The sequence below is a fragment of the Lipotes vexillifer genome, unplaced genomic scaffold (assembly GCF_000442215.2).
Source record: "Lipotes vexillifer unplaced genomic scaffold, Lipotes_vexillifer_v1.1 scaffold713, whole genome shotgun sequence".
Taxonomy (NCBI): domain Eukaryota; kingdom Metazoa; phylum Chordata; class Mammalia; order Artiodactyla; family Lipotidae; genus Lipotes; species Lipotes vexillifer.
Window position 1 is genome coordinate 1,230,449 of NW_006773157.1, and position 17,178 is coordinate 1,247,626.

At 37.5% G+C, this 17,178-nt stretch overlaps 1 protein-coding gene across 2 annotated transcripts in view; it reads left to right on the top strand.

Moving 5' to 3' along the window:
- The window catches only part of ZWILCH (zwilch kinetochore protein), a 38,804-nt gene that overhangs the window by 20,849 nt on the left and 777 nt on the right, over window positions 1-17,178 (top strand). Inside the window, exons 10-18 of one of the 2 annotated variants that reach the window (XM_007448131.1) lie at window positions 189-238; window positions 897-1,002; window positions 1,533-1,612; window positions 2,801-2,957; window positions 3,471-3,499; window positions 7,638-7,774; window positions 8,804-8,899; window positions 12,932-13,044; window positions 16,185-16,299. In XM_007448131.1, coding sequence (XP_007448193.1) covers window positions 189-238; window positions 897-1,002; window positions 1,533-1,612; window positions 2,801-2,957; window positions 3,471-3,499; window positions 7,638-7,774; window positions 8,804-8,899; window positions 12,932-13,044; window positions 16,185-16,273 — 857 coding nt within the window. In that variant the 3' untranslated portion in view covers window positions 16,274-16,299. Of the gene's footprint in view, window positions 1-188; window positions 243-896; window positions 1,003-1,532; window positions 1,613-2,800; window positions 2,958-3,470; window positions 3,500-7,637; window positions 7,775-8,803; window positions 8,900-12,931; window positions 13,045-16,184; window positions 16,300-17,178 lie in introns of those variants that run through there. The other variant, XM_007448132.1, reaches the window with a different exon arrangement.

The window sequence follows — 17,178 nt, forward strand, 5'->3', positions numbered from 1 at the left end:
ATCTTTATACCCCTACCTAGTGGGTATCTATTTTGACCTCCATTGGAGAGTTAAGTAATTTGCTAAAATACCTGGTTATACTTCTACTGTCCTCATTTGCCATTTGAAAATAGGATTAGGATGGAAATAATTTGTAATGAAGGAAAATAAATAAAATCCAGAGATAATAAGCTTTTGCTACTTTCTAGACTTAAATAAGCTGGATGAATTTGGTGATTCTACGAAAAAAACCACAGAGGTAAGTGATTATTATCGGAAATCCACACTGAAAGAGCTTGTAAAAATTGGTTGTACTGTTGTCTTTCACGTCATACAATCTCAGATGGATCTGCTACAGCCAAGGTAGCATTTTGAGAGTAGTTTTTTGTTGGTCTTTAATGTCAGCACTAGTGATTATTTTCCCTGAGAACCGATGAATATTTTTAAAGAGAACTAGTACATATTTATTATTAATCACTTAACTGCAGAGAAATGGAAATGAATATGTTACTATACTACGGGGTGATATTATTATAGTATATTAATGTTATGAGATGGCATGTTAATATGCCACAGGTGGTACTATTAAATTGCACTTAATATGTTGTCATTTGACAAATAGGAAAATTGAGACAAAGGTAATTTAATTAAATATTTTTCCATGGGAGGAAAGTTGAATGCTTGTTTTTAGGCATCAGAGTTTAAAAACAATTTTAGAGGTCCCGTTTTTCACTGTCTATTTATGTGTATCTCCTCATTAGTGAATGAAATTGTAGGAGATGCATTCACGTCTCTCTTTGCATGTGTTCATGACCCCCACCTTTTCTCACAGTAGCATTTGAAAGCTTATTGGCCTTCAACTGTTGCACTTTTAAAAAAATAAACTGAGTATTCTCTGACACTCACTTCTTTTCCAGACAGTGAAACATGACTCTGCTGCAGTTGATCGGTCCATGGAGTGTCTTCTCACAGTACGGGGTGATCTCGATTTTGCTGAGCAGCTATGGTGCAAAATGAGTAGTAGTAGGTGTCCATCAGGATTGTGAAATAAAATTTTTCCTGTTATTTCTTAGGTTTACTTTTAAGTCTTTTGAAAATAATACAGTGTGTACTGCTAGTCTTGTGTGGACATCTGGTTCCTGTTTTGTCAAACTCATTTCTAATAATGCATTGGCACATTTTACTCAAGAATTTTCCTAAGACAAGGCAATTCATAGAACCTGTTCTTTTCTCTTGCCGGAAGTATAAGACCTAGGTGGTTTTTATGCTGTATTTATATGAGCCAAAACATATACCTTAGTGAAATTATAATTATTAGGAAAAGATATTCCATAATATTGTACTAAGTATGTTATTTTATGGCAATGGGTTTAATTTCTTTCTTTAAAAATGCTTTTTTTGGGGGGAGGGGGGCTTTAATTTCTTTCCCCCTTCCCCATCTGTAAAGTTCAGATACTTGTCTTCCACTTCATTTGTGTATTCTTAAAATGAATGACATATTTGATCTGCAGAAATAACCATGAAGGTAATGTTAGACTGACTTGCTTTCCAAGGTGTGATTTCTTATCAAGACTTGGTGAAGTGTTTCACGTTGATCATCCAGAGTCTACAGCGTGGTGATATACAGCCATGGGTAGGTTTAGTAGTGTGTGTGAGAACCTTTTCTCAGCAGCATCACAAACTGGTTAAGGACATAAGCTCTGGAGCAGACTGCCTGAGTTTGAATTCTAGCTCTGCCACTTTCTAGCTGTGTAAACTTGGACAGGTTCCTTAATTCATGTGAAGCACTTAGCACCTAGTTCATAGTTAAGTGCACAGTATTTGTAAGCTACTAATATTGTTGTTACTGTTGCTATGAATGATTGTTCTCATATACTACTTATGAGAGTACAAATTGGAACACTCTCTAAAAAGCAATTATGATAATGTATTGAGATCCTCGAAATGTAGCCATCCTAAGGCCATACACAGGAATATGTATCAAGGTTTTATGTATCATGATAGTCATTACAGCCTCATTTACAGTAGCAAAAGTTGTAAATGACCTGAATTTTCACTATTAATGGAATGCCTAAGTAAATAATGATATAGCCACATAATGGCACATGTAATAGTTGCTACAGATGATGTGGAGAAATGCTTACAGTGTTCAGTAAAAGGAAAGGATTATACACTATTGTATAAAAAATATAAATTTTGGAGAGAAAAACCCGGAAACAAATACACTAAAATATGATAGTCACCGCTGGTGGTAGGGTTACAAATGAGTTTCTCCAACTGCATTATACATTTCTGTACTTCATGGATTTTCCATAGTGAATTTGTGGTTTTATAATGAAGAAAAATCTAAGGTAAAAGCTAGAAACAAAACAATTCATCTAATAGGAATTATTTTAAATAACACAACTGCCAATTCATGACAATGACAGAAACTTTCCGAGGTGTGAACGGAGATACACTCCAGAGCAGAAGCATGCAAACCCTACCCCTATTTGGCATTAGTCATTCTATGCATTTTAGTCTTGCCCATCGAATTTTTCTCTTGAGAGTTTCTGTGTTTGTGAGATATTTACAAGTATATCGCTACCATGTACAACAAGTGCAAAGTGAAAATAGTATTAAAAAAAAAGAAAATGCAGAAGATTGTGTTGGAAATTAGAGATAACAGAAGGACAGTAATGAGAAAATGTCAAATATTTTAGGTGATGAAAAACGTAAGCTTATAAGTTTTAGCTTTTAGCTAATGCAGTTTGTTTCTCTTTTGCTCACTGGACTTTTTATATTTGTATTTGTGGCTTTATAAACTTTTCCCAATTTCTAGCTTCATAGTGGGAGTAACAGTTTACTAAGTAAGCTCATTCATCAGTCTTACCATGGAACCATGGACACGGTTTCTCTCAGTGGGATTGTTCCAGTTCAGATGCTTTTGGAAATTGGTTTGGATAAACTGAAGAAAGATTATATCTGTTTTTTCATAGGTAAGTCCATTTCCCAGCTCAAAAAATTAAAAGCTGCATCACAAAAAATTAAAAGCTACATAGGTATTCTCAGATTTTATCTTTGTACTTGTCCCTAATTGTTTGTAGTCCTGGCTTTGCCCCTGGTTCACTGTGAGACAGGCACTCCCATTTTTTGAGCCTTAGTTTCGTGCTCGATAAAGATATTATATTTAAAGATAACTATAGTTTTTGTTTGTCTTTAATTCAAATGTTTTGAGATTCTTTGAGGTTAATGTAGTAAATAAAAAACGCTTTTTATTTTAATACCCATTACTTGGTTGTTTTTATTAGGGGCAAACTGTGATCATTTTTAGAATAAGTATTAATTTATATTTATGGTGTAATGTACCAGAAAATTTGGCTTTTTGTGAGAAACTGTTTAGCTTGAGCATTTCTTTTATATATGAACTATGAAATTTTTTTCTTAGGTTGCTGAATTTGTAATAGATAATACCTAAGGCTTATTTGCATATATGTGTTTTCTCTTCATAGGCCAAGAACTTGCATCTTTGAATCATTTGGTGAGCTTTTATTCTAAAGTTGGTTTTTTCTTTATTCGGTCATTCTGCATACAGTTATTAAGTGTCTATTCTGTGCCAGCCTCTGTTCTAGGAAACAGATAAATTAAGACAGGCAATTACACTGTCTAATATGACAGATAAAAAGGTAGCCTACTCAATGTCACTTCTCATTCTTTATAAATGTATGATACTGACATAAAGTTGTATCCTGCTTATTAAACCAATATACTCCCACAACTCTCGTTTATCTAAAACAGTTAAGGAATGCCTTTCTTTGATAGGCCTTATAAGGGAATATTTGCTTTATATTCTCTTGACCCATTTCTTTTACACGTGAAGGATTACTTTCCAGAGAATTTGTTATGTTCCTTAACATATTGATTCAAAAGATGCTTCTGATATATGTGGAACCTAGAAAAATGGTACAGATGAACCGGTTTGCAGTGCAGAAATTGAGACACAGATATAGAGAACAAACGTATGGACACCAAGGGGGGAAAGCGGCGGGGGGTGGTGGTGTGATGAATTGGGAGATTGGGATTGACATGTATACACTGATGTGTATAAAATGGATGACTATTAAGAACCTGCTGTATAAAAAATAAATTAAAAAAAAAGATGCTTCTGGGTTTCAGGGTCATGATTATGAACTTTTTTATTTTCCTAGTGTCTTGATTTAGAAAGTTAAGGAGATTAAAGAGCATCCATAAGGACCCTTGACATTTGTTGTAAGATTCTTTTAGAAAATGGATCTTCAGATGACATCTGGTCTCTTATAAAAATGCCAAGATAGGAAAATTCTAGCTTTATCTATTATGCAAAGTAAGACTCAGCTGGATTCTTTTGAGGTTAATTTTTGCTATTCAGAGTTTAAACATTTTTTAAGGGTGTATATTTTTAATGGAAACTTTTAATACATTTTGTATACTTAGAAAAGTAATAACATTTTGAAAATTAGAATAAAATGCAAATACACCCTTAATCTCAGCACTCAAATATGAGTACCCTCATTTTTATGAATTCCCCTCAAGTCATTTAATATGCCTGTTTTTTAAAATATGGTTTGACTCCAGAATTTTTTTTTTTTTTTTTTTTTTGGCTGCATTGGGTCTTTGTTGCTGCGTGCGGGCTTTCTCTAGTTGTGGTGAGCAGGAGCTACAGTTCGTTGCAGTGCGCGGGCTTCTCATTGCGGCGGCTTCTCTTGTTGCGGAGCACAGGCTCTAGGCGCGTGGGCTTCAGTAGTTGTGGCTCACGGGCTTAGTTGCTCCCCAGCATGTGGGATCTTCCTGGACCAGGGCTAGAACCCGTGTCCGCTGCATTGGCAGGCAGATTCTTAACCACTGCGCCACCAGGGAAGCCCCCGACTTCAGACTTTTGACACAATAGTTCTTAAACTTTGAGAATCTCCTAGAAGGCTTGTTAAAATGCTAATTCCTGGGCCCCAGTGACTCAGTAGGTCTAGGGGCTCTGGAATATGTCTTTTTTTTTTTTGGCCACACTGCACAGCTTGTGGGATCTCAGTTCCCTGACCAGAGATTGAACCTGGGCCGCGGCGGTGAAAGCCCAGAATCCTAACCACTAGGCCACCAGGGAACTCCCTAGAATATGTCATTTTAAACAAACCATCTCCATCTCCAGATGATTCTGATGCAGGTGGTTTGCAGATATATTAGTTTTCTATTGCTGCCGTAACAAATTACCACACACTTAGTGTCTTAAAGCAACACACACAAATGTATTACTCTGTAGTTCTGTAGTTCGGAAGTCTAGTCTGGGTCTCACTAGGCTAAAATTAGGGTGTTGGCAGGCTGTGTTCCTGTCTGGAGCCTGCCTGTAGGGGAGGATCCATTTCCTGCTCATTTGAGTTATTAGCAGAATTCAATTCCTCATAATTATAGGACAGAGGTACCTTTTTCTTGCTGGCTATAAACTGAGGACTGTTCCCGACTTCCAAGGTCCAACCCATACCTTGGCTCCTGGCCCCCTTCTTCCATCTCCAAAGGCAGCTCTAGTGGGTCAAGTCCTTCTCGTGCTGTGTCTCTGCCTCCCTCATCCAGTTTTAAGGGTTCATATGATTCGATTGGGCTCACCTGCATAATCTAGGATACTTTCCCAATTTTAAGGTCAAATGGCCGTATACATCTGCAACCTTAATTCCTTTTGCCATAAATGTAACATATGCACAGGTTCTGGGATTAGGACATGAACATCTTTTGAGGGTGGTTTTCTGCCTGTTACAGCAGGCCACACCTTGAGAAGCCCTCACTAGGCTGTACTGCCTCTAAGTAATCAGTAACATCAGGCTCTGTCACCTCTTCTCTGCGCAGGGTCTTGGGGACAGACCGAGGTAGACTAGGCGGGGTTGTAGCACGGGCAGAGAGAAAGGGGAAAGGCAATCTGGATCTGTTCCTTTGTGAAAAAGACCTGGGTGGGCCACTTCCAGAGCTGTCAGGGGACCACAGGGAATATGGGTGGCAGGTGTGGAGAACGTTGTAATCTGTAGCCTGTGGTGAGTGGGTCTGCTTTGGGGTACTTCTCTGCCTGGGACCATGCCTATTTTCCTACTTGTGTTATTTTCACATTTTGGAATAACCTGTGTAAGACAATTAATATGTCCCTATATTTTGGATTTACTTATAAATGATTTTGCATTAAATTAGTCTATCACATTTTGCATAGCTTCCTTTAAACTGTAATTTAGGATTACCCATGGATCTCTCCTACTCCCTTGCCATTACCTCCACTCAATTAAAAGATGACCATAGGGCTTCCCTGGTGGCGCAGTGGTTGAGGGTCCGCCTGCTGATGCGGGGGACGCGGGTTTGTGCCCCGGTCCGGGAAGATCCCACATGCCACGGAGCGGCTGGGCCCGTGAGCCATGGCCGCTAAGCCTGCGCGTCTGGAGCCTATGCTCCTCAACGGGAAAGGCCGCAGCAGTGAGAGGCCTGCGTACCGAAAAAAAAACAAAAGACCGTAACTTTTCCCTTACTGTATTAATTTTCAGTCGCCACCTAACAAATTTTAGAAGCTTAAATGAACACAAATGGATTATCTCACAGTTTCCAGGAGTTGGAAGTTGGGCACATTTTACCTGCATCCTCTGCTCAGGGTTTCACAAGGCTGAAATCAAGGTGTCATCTGGAGGCTTGATGAGGGAAAGATCCACTTTCAAGTTCCCTCGCTTATTGTTCGCAGAATTCATTTACTTGTGGCCCTTTGATGAAGGTCCCCATTTTCTTGCTAGCTGTTGGCCCAGGACTGGCCTCAGGTCCTAGAGGTTACTTGTGGGTTCTTACCATGTGGCCTTCTCCACAACGTGGCAGTTTGTTTCTTCGAAGCCAGCAGCAGAGCATCTCTAATGCTTCAAGATCTCACTGACTAGGTCATAGTAATGACCAGGCGATGCTCTCCCTTTTGATTAATTCAAAGTCAATCAGTAACCTAATCATGGGAGTAACAACCCACCATTTTTATAGATTCTGGCCTCACTCAGGGAGAATGGATTATACAAGACATGTATTCCAGGGGGTGAGAATCTTGGGGGTCATTGTAGAATTCCACCCACCATGTTTACCGTGGATTATTTCCTTAGGATTGGGTCTCAGAAATAGATCTGAGCATATTACGATGGCTTGACATAACATTGCCAACTTTCTTTTCCAAAACCTCATACCAGTTTACCAGTTAATATGTGTTAGTGGAAGCTTATCACTACACTTGCTTAATTTCTTGCTACTTGAGGTTTACTATCTATTTTTAGACATGAGTACTCCCATCAACCTAGCAAGTTTGTTGAAGTTAAGAATTATCTTGTGGATTTGCCATTCTTTCCATCTGGAGAGTTTGATGGGTGGTACTAGTTACCTACTTGGACCTCCTTGGTGAAGCAGCTCTGTGATTTGCCTTTACCAGAGAATATGTATAATGGTTTGCTTAGAACATTCTCAGTGAAGACTTGGAGTTTAGTTTGAGGAACAGTATTGAAAGGAGGAAGGCTGTCTAGCTGCCTCCTGTCTTCTTTTTTCCCTCCCTATTAATCAGGCATCCATACTGAGGTTTAGTAGGCATGGTTAATTCTTTCCAGAGATTCCTCTTGTTCTTTGACCCCCTATTTTCCTTGTCCTTTTTTTCATTCCAGGAATATTTCATTTCTCCATCAGTAGATACACAAGAGCAGGTTCATCGTGTTCAAAAACTCCACCATATTCTCGAAATAGTAGTCAGTTGCATGCTTTTCATTAAACCTCAACATGAACTCCTCTTTTCTTTAACACAGTAAGTGTTTCTGTTGTTTACTTACATAAAAATGTGCTCTCTTCTGAAATAGTTGCAGCCAAAGTAACTGCCTTTTTTTTACTATCAGTTAGGATAGAATCTGTGTACCCTGTCTTCACGGTAACAGAAAGGTTCTATCTAAGTCACTGCCATGAGAAGGAAAGGCTTGGGATTCAGGAGGAATCAGGTTGGACACTTGGATCTAGCACTTCCTTTCTAAGGAAGTTTCCTTTCACTGCATCTTGTTTTTCATCTATAAAAACGGTGTAATGTATATAAAGTACTTGACACTTGAGGTGCTTAATAAATATTAGTTCCTTCTCTTTTTTTTATATCCTTATAAATTTGGGTCAAGCTAATCATTGCCAACCATCTATGCGGTAACTGAATGGAATCGAATTTTATTATCAGACCTCTGTCAATAGTGTTGCTGAAATTTTAGAGAGTTTGTCAATCAGTTTGACTAAAAACAGTATGGAATAATCCTTACACATGGATCGCTGGTGTCTTACATGTATTTTTTGAGGCTTCAAACTGGAAATAAGTGAACCATCCAGTGGTTGGGTTTATTTTTCCCTGTGGAAGGAAATGTACCATTTCCTTTTCCAAAATTAGAATTTGACTTACTTGTAAAGGGAAAAGTTTGAAATTGTTTTTGTTTTTTTTTCCATTAAAGATCAGTAGTATAGGTGAGTTAACTGTTTAATTCTCCATACTTGGAAAACAATGGAGACTATATCTTTGTCTCTCTTTTGCCTTTTTGTTTTTCTCTTTCTGATACCTCTTTCTCCCCACTTACACCTTTACTTGAGCTCAACATAAATATATTTTATATTTATGAGAAATATGTCCACTATTAATTTTTTTAAAGTGAATGAAATTTTCTTTCAAAAAAAATTAATAACCTAAGTGTTGTTGGGATGGGGGTTTAATGTTTCCTTTATGAGCTTTAGACTAACAGAAAGCCTTTATCTCCAAGTGGCATTTTTTTCCAAAAGCAATTCTTTTTTCTTTTTTTTTTCTTTTTAGATCCTGCATAAAATTTTATGAACAAAATCCTCTCGATGAGCAACATATTTTTCAGCTGCCAGTCAGACCAACTGCTATAAAAGACTTGTATCAAAAGTAAGCAATTTAATAATTAAATTATACTTCAAGTCCAGCCATGATTCTAGGCAATTTCAGTGTCTGCTCCATGGGGACCTCATGACCCAGAGTTGCTTCACCTCTGAAACCATAATCATCTGATTCCCATCCCCTGAACATAGTCTGATAGAGTCCTCCCTCTTCCTTCTCCCAGACCTGTGGTCTGCTCTCTTTAGACTCTTGGTCCTCTACTTTCATTTTTCTCTCAATTTGTAATTTCTTCACAGAATAGGGCAGAAACTTGAGCCAGAAGGGAAGTGAGAGGTTGGGAAGAACATGATCGGGGTAATGACAGCGAAGTCAGAGGTACGGCTGTGGGAGTAAGAGAAGGATCTGGGATTGGGGTTTGCGGAGGTATGGAGCTGAGGCTAAGACGGTAGATCGGCCATCCATGTGGGGCACCAAGGTTGCCTCAAATCATGGTCTCCACTGACTCTTCTCTCAGCATATAATAGACTTGAAATTTCTCTCACACTGAAGCCACTCCATCTATACCCTCCCTCTATATAGTTCCCTCTTAGCCAAACCTCATCACTCCCCTGAAATTGTTTAGCAGAAGTTGCCAGTGGCCTTCTAATTGGCAAATCCAGAGGACACTTTCCAGAAGAGTTTTTTGGCTCCTTGTGTAATTAGCTAGCCCACTAATTCTTTCTCCTTCCGTAAGCACTTGTAAGGCTCTGTGGCGTTCAATACTATTGCTGTCTTGAACCCATCCCCTTCCTTTGTTTTCATGGCATAACATTCTGTCTTAATTTTAACTCTGCCTCTCTGGCCCACTTCCAAGACTGAGAATGGTCCTCTTTTCAAATTCTTCTCCCTCTGCCTCATTCATATGTGAGTTTCCACCAGAACTCTACCCTCTGCCCTCTTTTCTTACTTCCTGTCTTCCCTGGGTGATTTCGTTCACACCCCAATCTTCAATTCCTCTGGGCTAATGATAATTCATAACCCATATCTGCAGCTTCTCCTGAGCTTCACACCCATGTTTCTAGGTGTCTGTTAGACATGAATTCTCAACTTTAACGTCCTGTAGGTAGTTCAGACTCTAAATCCCAACTCTTCACTCCCATTCCTAACACGTTTCCTCTTCCCATATGACCTCTCAAGCGGCCATCATTAATCTCCACCTAATGCCCAAAACAGAAACCTAGGACTTATCTTCCACTTATTGCTGTCACTTCCTTCCTCCTTGAAATGGTTTCCAAGTCCTGACCTCCTTGGAAGCTCTTGAATCTGTTCCTTTCTCTACATCTTCGCATCTGTTTCATATCTGCTCATCTCATACCTGGGCTGAGTGCAGTAAAATCCTTTTTCCTAGCTGCTCTGTCTGCCTCCATTAACTTCCTTCTCTGTGACCGCCAAAGTGATCTTCCTAAAATCAGATCCCATCATGACTTCCCTGTTTAAATGGCTCCCTTACCTTTAGGACAGTGTTCCATCACCTCAGTGTGGTCTGTGAGACCTCTGTGCCCGGCCGCTGTGCCTTTCTGGTTCACGTGCCACCACACCTTCCCACTCTCCTTTTGAGTCAGAGACCCTATGTTACTGCGTTTCCTCAGACACCGCACACGCTTACCTGACAGTGCCTACGCCTGTGTCCTTCTTTCATCCTGGATCTTGTCTGCTTAACTAACTTCTCCTTCTAATTTCATTATAAGCTCAGCTCAAGGACCACAATATCTGAGGATTCTTTTCCAACTCTACAATCCCAATCTGAGTTAAATTACCCCTCGTGTATTGTCCCCTCCCATGTCTGATATTTCTCTATTACAACATTTTTCAAAATTGAGTTGTTATTGTTTATTTAATTTTTATTGAAATAAAGTTGATTTACCATATTGTATTAGTTTCAGGTATACAACAAAGTGATTCAGTTATACATACTATTTTTTTTTCAGGTTCTTTTTCATTATAGGTTATTAACAAGATATTGAATATAGTTCCCTGTGCTATATAGTAAATTCTTGTTGTTTATCTCTTTTATATATAATGGTGTGTATCTGTTAATCCCATACACCTAATTTATGCCTCCACACCCCTTTCTCCTTTGGTAACCATATAAGTTTGTTTTCTATGTCTGTGACTCTGTTTTGTAAATAAATTCATTTGTATTATTTTTTATATTCCACATTTAAGTGATATCATATAATATTTGCCTTTCTCTGTCTGACTTAATTCACTCAGTATGATAATCTCTAGGTCCATCCATGTTGCTACATATGGCATTATTTCATTCTTTTTTTTTTTTGCACACGGAATGAATATTTTATTACTAGATTATGAAAGTAAAATACAATAATTTTAAAACAGAACTTAAAACACTGTACAAAGCTTTAATGTGACACAAATGGGAAAATTAAATTAATTAATTACACATTTATGTACAGATGGCCTGTACAAAAGCACTCCATGTTTCTGCCAATACTCTATGTCCTTGTTTGCCTGAACAAAAATGCATAAAGAGGGCTGCTTGGAGGGGAAAGAGGTACAATACAATACCTTTAGAGGTATTTGAAAGAGCCGTTTCTCATCATTCTTGATTTCATGAAGAGGAGAAGAAAGGGAGAAAACTATGGAATTGTTAAATTATTCTATTCTAACTTACTGGTCTTGCTCAACAGGAGAGAATACTTATGGTTTGTGGTTCCATCTGATTTAAGAGCTGCCAATAGTTCAAAACTTTCAAGATTTATATCTAATTCAAAAAGTAGGTGTTTCCCAACTCCCCGTTTTTCCCTAAAAGCTGTGAACTTGTAAGTAAATGACCCAATGACATCAGCACTTGGTTATTTTAGGAAAGGAGTCACGAGGGGGAAATGAGGGAGCTCAAGCCTAGGTCATTTGTTGTTTTCTTTACTTGGTTCACTCAATCCAATTTCAGAGCCCCAAGTGGCACAGTGTTATATTTCCTTTAGCTTCCTATCTTTGTATCTCTGAATGCTTTTTACCTTAGTGAACTAATTTACCTAACTGGTGAATAGTTTAAAAAGAAAAAAATCCCAAGGGCTTTCCCTTCCCTGGGTTGATCCCTAAAATAAATCACATTCAAGCTCTGGTAGGTTTGTTTATCCCTTGTGGATGAGAGAAGAACAGACAGACCCCAGGTATGTCAAAGTACTATGCATGAATTTTTAAGGATTTAAACTGTATATTTTAAGGGGGAGAAAAGCAACATATGGCAAGGGTAGTCTATATAAAAATTTGGTTTACCCAGTGTTTTTAACTGGGTGAGTGAACACTTATGTACACGGTATGAAACAATATTAAACTACTGAAAAGAGAGATAAAATTTCCTACTGTTATTGTGTAAAATTATGTCATCAGCAAATTCTGTAGTCACATGGGCTCAAAGGTCTGCCTCACTGAATCCTATTCTCTAGGTCAAGGAATCCAGAACCCTGGCCCAGGGTATCTGAGAGATATGTCAGTATCATCTATCATCAGTGATACATACTGTGCCCATACTGTTATGGCTGAGTAGTATTCCATTGTGTGTGTGTGTGTGTGTGTGTGTGTGTGTGTGTGTGTGTGTGTGTGTGTGTGTGTGTGTGTGTGTGTGTGTATATATATGTGTATGTATGTATGTATGTATGTATGTATATATACAGGCACCACATCTTTATCCATTATCTGTCGATGGACATTTAGGTTGCTTCCATGTCTTGGCTATTGTAAATAGTGCTGCTGTGAACATTGGGGTGCATGTATCTTTTTGAATTAGAGTTTTCGTCTTTTCTGTATATATGCCCAGGAGTAGGATTGCTGGATTATATGGTAGTTCTATTTTTAGTATTTTTTAAGGAAGCTCCATATTGTTTTCCATAATGGCTGCACCAATTTGTTATCATTTACATTCTTGTTTCTCTCCCTCTTTTGACTGTGCTTCTTGAGGGTGGGAATTGTGACCTCTCCACCGCTTCTTCCTCAGTGCTTACCACAGAAGGACTTCACTATGTGCCTATAGAAAGAATTGGATTGGGTTTTTTTCTTTGCTTTTTTTTCTTTCCTTAGTGAGAAGCCACAGAAATGGAGAGTGGAAATAAACAGTGGTCAAAAGAAGGTGAAAACAGTTTGGCAACTGAGTGACAGCCCACCTGTAGATCATCTGAATTTTCACAGACCTGGTAGAGATGGTTTGTAGTCTATTTACGTAAATTATTCCAATAGAAAATAAACTAAGTTTATAGTAGAGATTATTATTAGAGCTCTTGCGCCTAGTTTTAAATAATTTTCCTGAACTCTAGGTATAAACCTATTTATTCTGGGGGAAAAAAAAAACATGAAAGAGTGCTTTTTCTCATTATCCTAGCTAGAGGAAATTTTATTAAAAGACACCAAGCAATAGGGACGTAGGTGTGAAAATAGGTTATAAAATGGAAATGCCAGCTCATACTTCACACTTTTGTGCACCGTTTAAAACAGTGATGATATTTCTGCTCTAATACCTTCTCTGTGGCAGGAATAAGGGTTGAGATTTCTAGTATTGTATCAAAGATTATGTGTGTCAAAGAATGTCTTTTTGCCCCTGGTATAATTAGCTGACCCACCAGTTAATTATACCTCCTTCCGTAAGTACCTATAAAACTGTTATCTTTATGCACATGGATTGTGTGGGGCTGTCATCTCTTATTTGTATAAGTCTTAAATGGCTGATTCAAATATTGCAAGGATTATCCAAAATAAAATCTGATAGTTTAAGACAGAATTGAAGGGTATTTGAAAGCTGGGAATACAAATAGTCCTATTGTAGTGCTTGATATTTTGCAAAATTATTTCCAGAAATTGTTTATTCTCCCCACCCAGTATATTTTGATTCAGGCATAATGGGAACTTCTCTATTCATATGGCTGAACTGTAAAAGTCCTAAAGAAACCAAATTTTCCTGAGAACCATCAGTTAAGATCGTGCTATCTTTTCTAAGTGTGATATAAAAGCTGGAGCCTATAAAAGATTGAAAATGAACTGTATAAAAATAAAAAAATTTCTGCGTGGCAAAAAGTACCAGAGGCGAAGCAACAGACAAATGATAAACTAGGAAAAGAAATTTGCAGCTCATGTTCAGAAAAGGGGCTACATTCTCTAGTATATAAAGATCTTTCAGATCTGTAAGAAAAGTATTAATAACTCAGTAGAAAAAAATGGGCAAGTAATATGAACTGTTTACCAAAAAGGAAATTTAAATGACATCTTAAAAGCAAAAGGTGATCAACCCCACCTATAATAAGAGAAATGCAAATTTATATTCTGTAGATACCATCTTTCACCTGTCAGATTAGCAGAGATCAACATGTTTGGTGTCACAGTGCTGGCTGGGATTTGGGGGAACCTCACGCACTGCTGGATGGAGTGTAAAGTTGTATGGCTTTTGTGGAGGGTGATATTCACCAGAATTTTAAAGAATATATTCTTTGGACCACCAGTTCCATTAATAGGAATCTATTCCACATATATAACCAGACATGTGCAAAAAGGCCTGTGGACCAGATCACTAATTGCAGTGTTGTTTACGGTAGCAAAAACATGGGCCTGGGCCATAGAAAAACCTCTGAAAGGAGGCAACTAAAGCTCAACCCTGAGGTGTGGAATGATGAGGGCAGGGGTGGGTCTCAGCTTTGATCATTAGAAGCATGTGGGGAGCCTTTAAAGTCCTAATACCCAGACCAAGTGACTCAGAATCGCTGGAGGTAGAGCCTGGACATCAGAACTTTTAAAGTTCTCCACGTGATTTCATTGTGCAACGAAGGTTGAAGACCACCAGTTTAAACATTTTATTTTATCTATATTTGTTGTTTCAGGTTTTTTTTCTTAAAGACATGTGTGTTATGATTTTAAAAGTTTAAAAGACATGAATAAATGTGATGCATTTTTCAAAAATGCCATTTTAAAATAAATTTTATTATCTTAAGATTAAACCTATTAGGAGATTAATACAAGATTAAACACCTTTTCCAATGATGCTGAATAAGTGAAGTATACGGAACCTATCTTCTAGAGTCTTTTTTGTTTTTTTAGAGTCTTTTTAATGCAGGTTGCTTCAAAAAAGAATGAAAGTTGTTTTGAATGTTAGAGTTAAAACTATTTGCTAATGTATTGGTCCAGTGACTCCTTTTATGAAAATAAGGAATTTTTATGAAATCATATATTTACGTGCTTGGAAACACACTCATACTCCATTTTGACTTGAACTTCATAACCTCTTCTACCCATTATGTATTCTTGATGTGTTTGTCTAGAAATTATTCAGTGACCTTTGGCCCAAACCAAGACCCACTGTTAAAGGAGGACTTCATTTGTAAAAGTCATAGATTATTCAAACAAAGCCTCAGTTGTAGATATTCAAGTCCAATAATCATTTATTTTTGGCCAAAGATCATAGGCATTTACAAAGTTAGACTTTCTATTTCATTGGACTGAGCACTTAGGTCAAATACTAGCTTTTCAAGATACCTAACGGTATGATGCTCTTGAGTAAAACAGTTGACATCAAAAGCAGGAAGACTGAAGAGAGAAAAGTGTACTTTTAGCTGCCCTGGGAAAAGAGAATAATGACTTGGAGTTAATGGGGGAGAAAAACAGTGTCCAGTAGAGTGCTGCTCACCCAGTGGGTGCTCAGCAAATGATTGCTGGTAATGGTGGGAATATGGAAACCAAAATGTTGACCCACAAGGAAGTGGACATGATCTCATCTAAATGTTAATTGTATCATTTGATTTTGAAATACAACAATCTTCAGGAGAAAAAAATGGATATGTGTCTAGCCCTAAGACTATAAATCCTAAGTAGAAAATGTTTTCTGAAATATATATTACAATTGGAAGAAGACAGTTATATTTAACTGTAGTGGAGGAGGCATTAAAAAATAGAGCAGTAGCTTACCAAGTTAAAAATATATAATTTGGCGGAGGGGCGGGGAGCTGCACTGTGCAGCCTGTGGGATTTTAGTTCCCTGGACCAGGGATCCAACCTGGGCCCCCAGCAGTGGAAGTGTGGAGTCCTAACCACTGGACTGCTGGGGAATTCCCCCTGAATATATAATTTTTAAAAATCTACTTTAGTTTGTTTGGTCATGTTTTCAATGCATCAAGAGGGTTGACTATTAAAAGGAATTGTCTTTGCTGATTTTTGTCTAACAAGTTCTTTTAAAGTAGAAGACACATCATTCAGACTACCTCTTGATTGTTGTAAAATTCAGCAGTAACTTAGCAGAAAAACAATTCAATGAATTGTTGATGAATTCAATTCTGATCTCTCTCTCTGGTTATAGATTTTTCTGAATTAACATTAAACGGTAGCCTGGAAGAAAGGATATCGTTTACTAACATGGTTACCTGCAGCCAGGTGCACTTCAAGTGAAGTGTGCTGATGGGGCCCTCTGTAAGGTAGTATGTTCACTTTTGGTTCTCTGCAAATACTTTATAATGTCTTAAATACCTTACTTTTTTCTTTTTTTCTTTCTACAACATAAATGCTGATTTAATACATTTGGAATATGGATTATTAGTAATCACATAAAAGGCTTACCAGGTGTTACTGAGCAGTGCACATCTTTAATTTCCTTTCTACCTTCTGTAATCAACTGACAATTTAATCCTAAAACCAGAGAAATGAAAAATATTTTTTTGAGTGGTAATGTCTTTGCATTTGAAATCTGTATATATAGTAGAAGGAGAGTTTGGTCTCAAAACCATTGATGGAAGAGAAAAACCCTAAACAGGCATGCCAATTTGACACTGAAAGCAAAGTTTTGTTAAAAACAGTTGTAACCCAGCCCAATTGTAGGACTAAGTCCCAGATGTAGATACCCTTTTTAAAATGTTTAACTTGAGGTAGTATTAACCAAAAGAATTAATGGAATAGCCTTTTCTACGATCTTACTGTTTTTGTGTTTCACAAACAACATTAAGTAGAATCAGATAATGAATAAAATGCCTAACGTCATTCTTTCTCTTAAGCTGTGTTTTGTACCCAAATAGATGGATGTTAATTTTAGCATTTTAGCATAGTTAAGAATAAAATGGACTTAGAACAAACAGAATATTTAGTTACAGAGAAGATATATAAATTAATCAATATATAATATTTCTTTGAGGTATTTCATTGAGTAAAGGATATTAATTTAGCATAAGAAAATTTCTTTTAGAAAAATATATATGCTCATTTACTTGGTACCCACCTAATGCTTTTTCATGGTTGCCTGATAGGATTTACAGTCTGAAAGAACTGTTATATCTAAAGGATTGACTTTGTCCATCATGTGT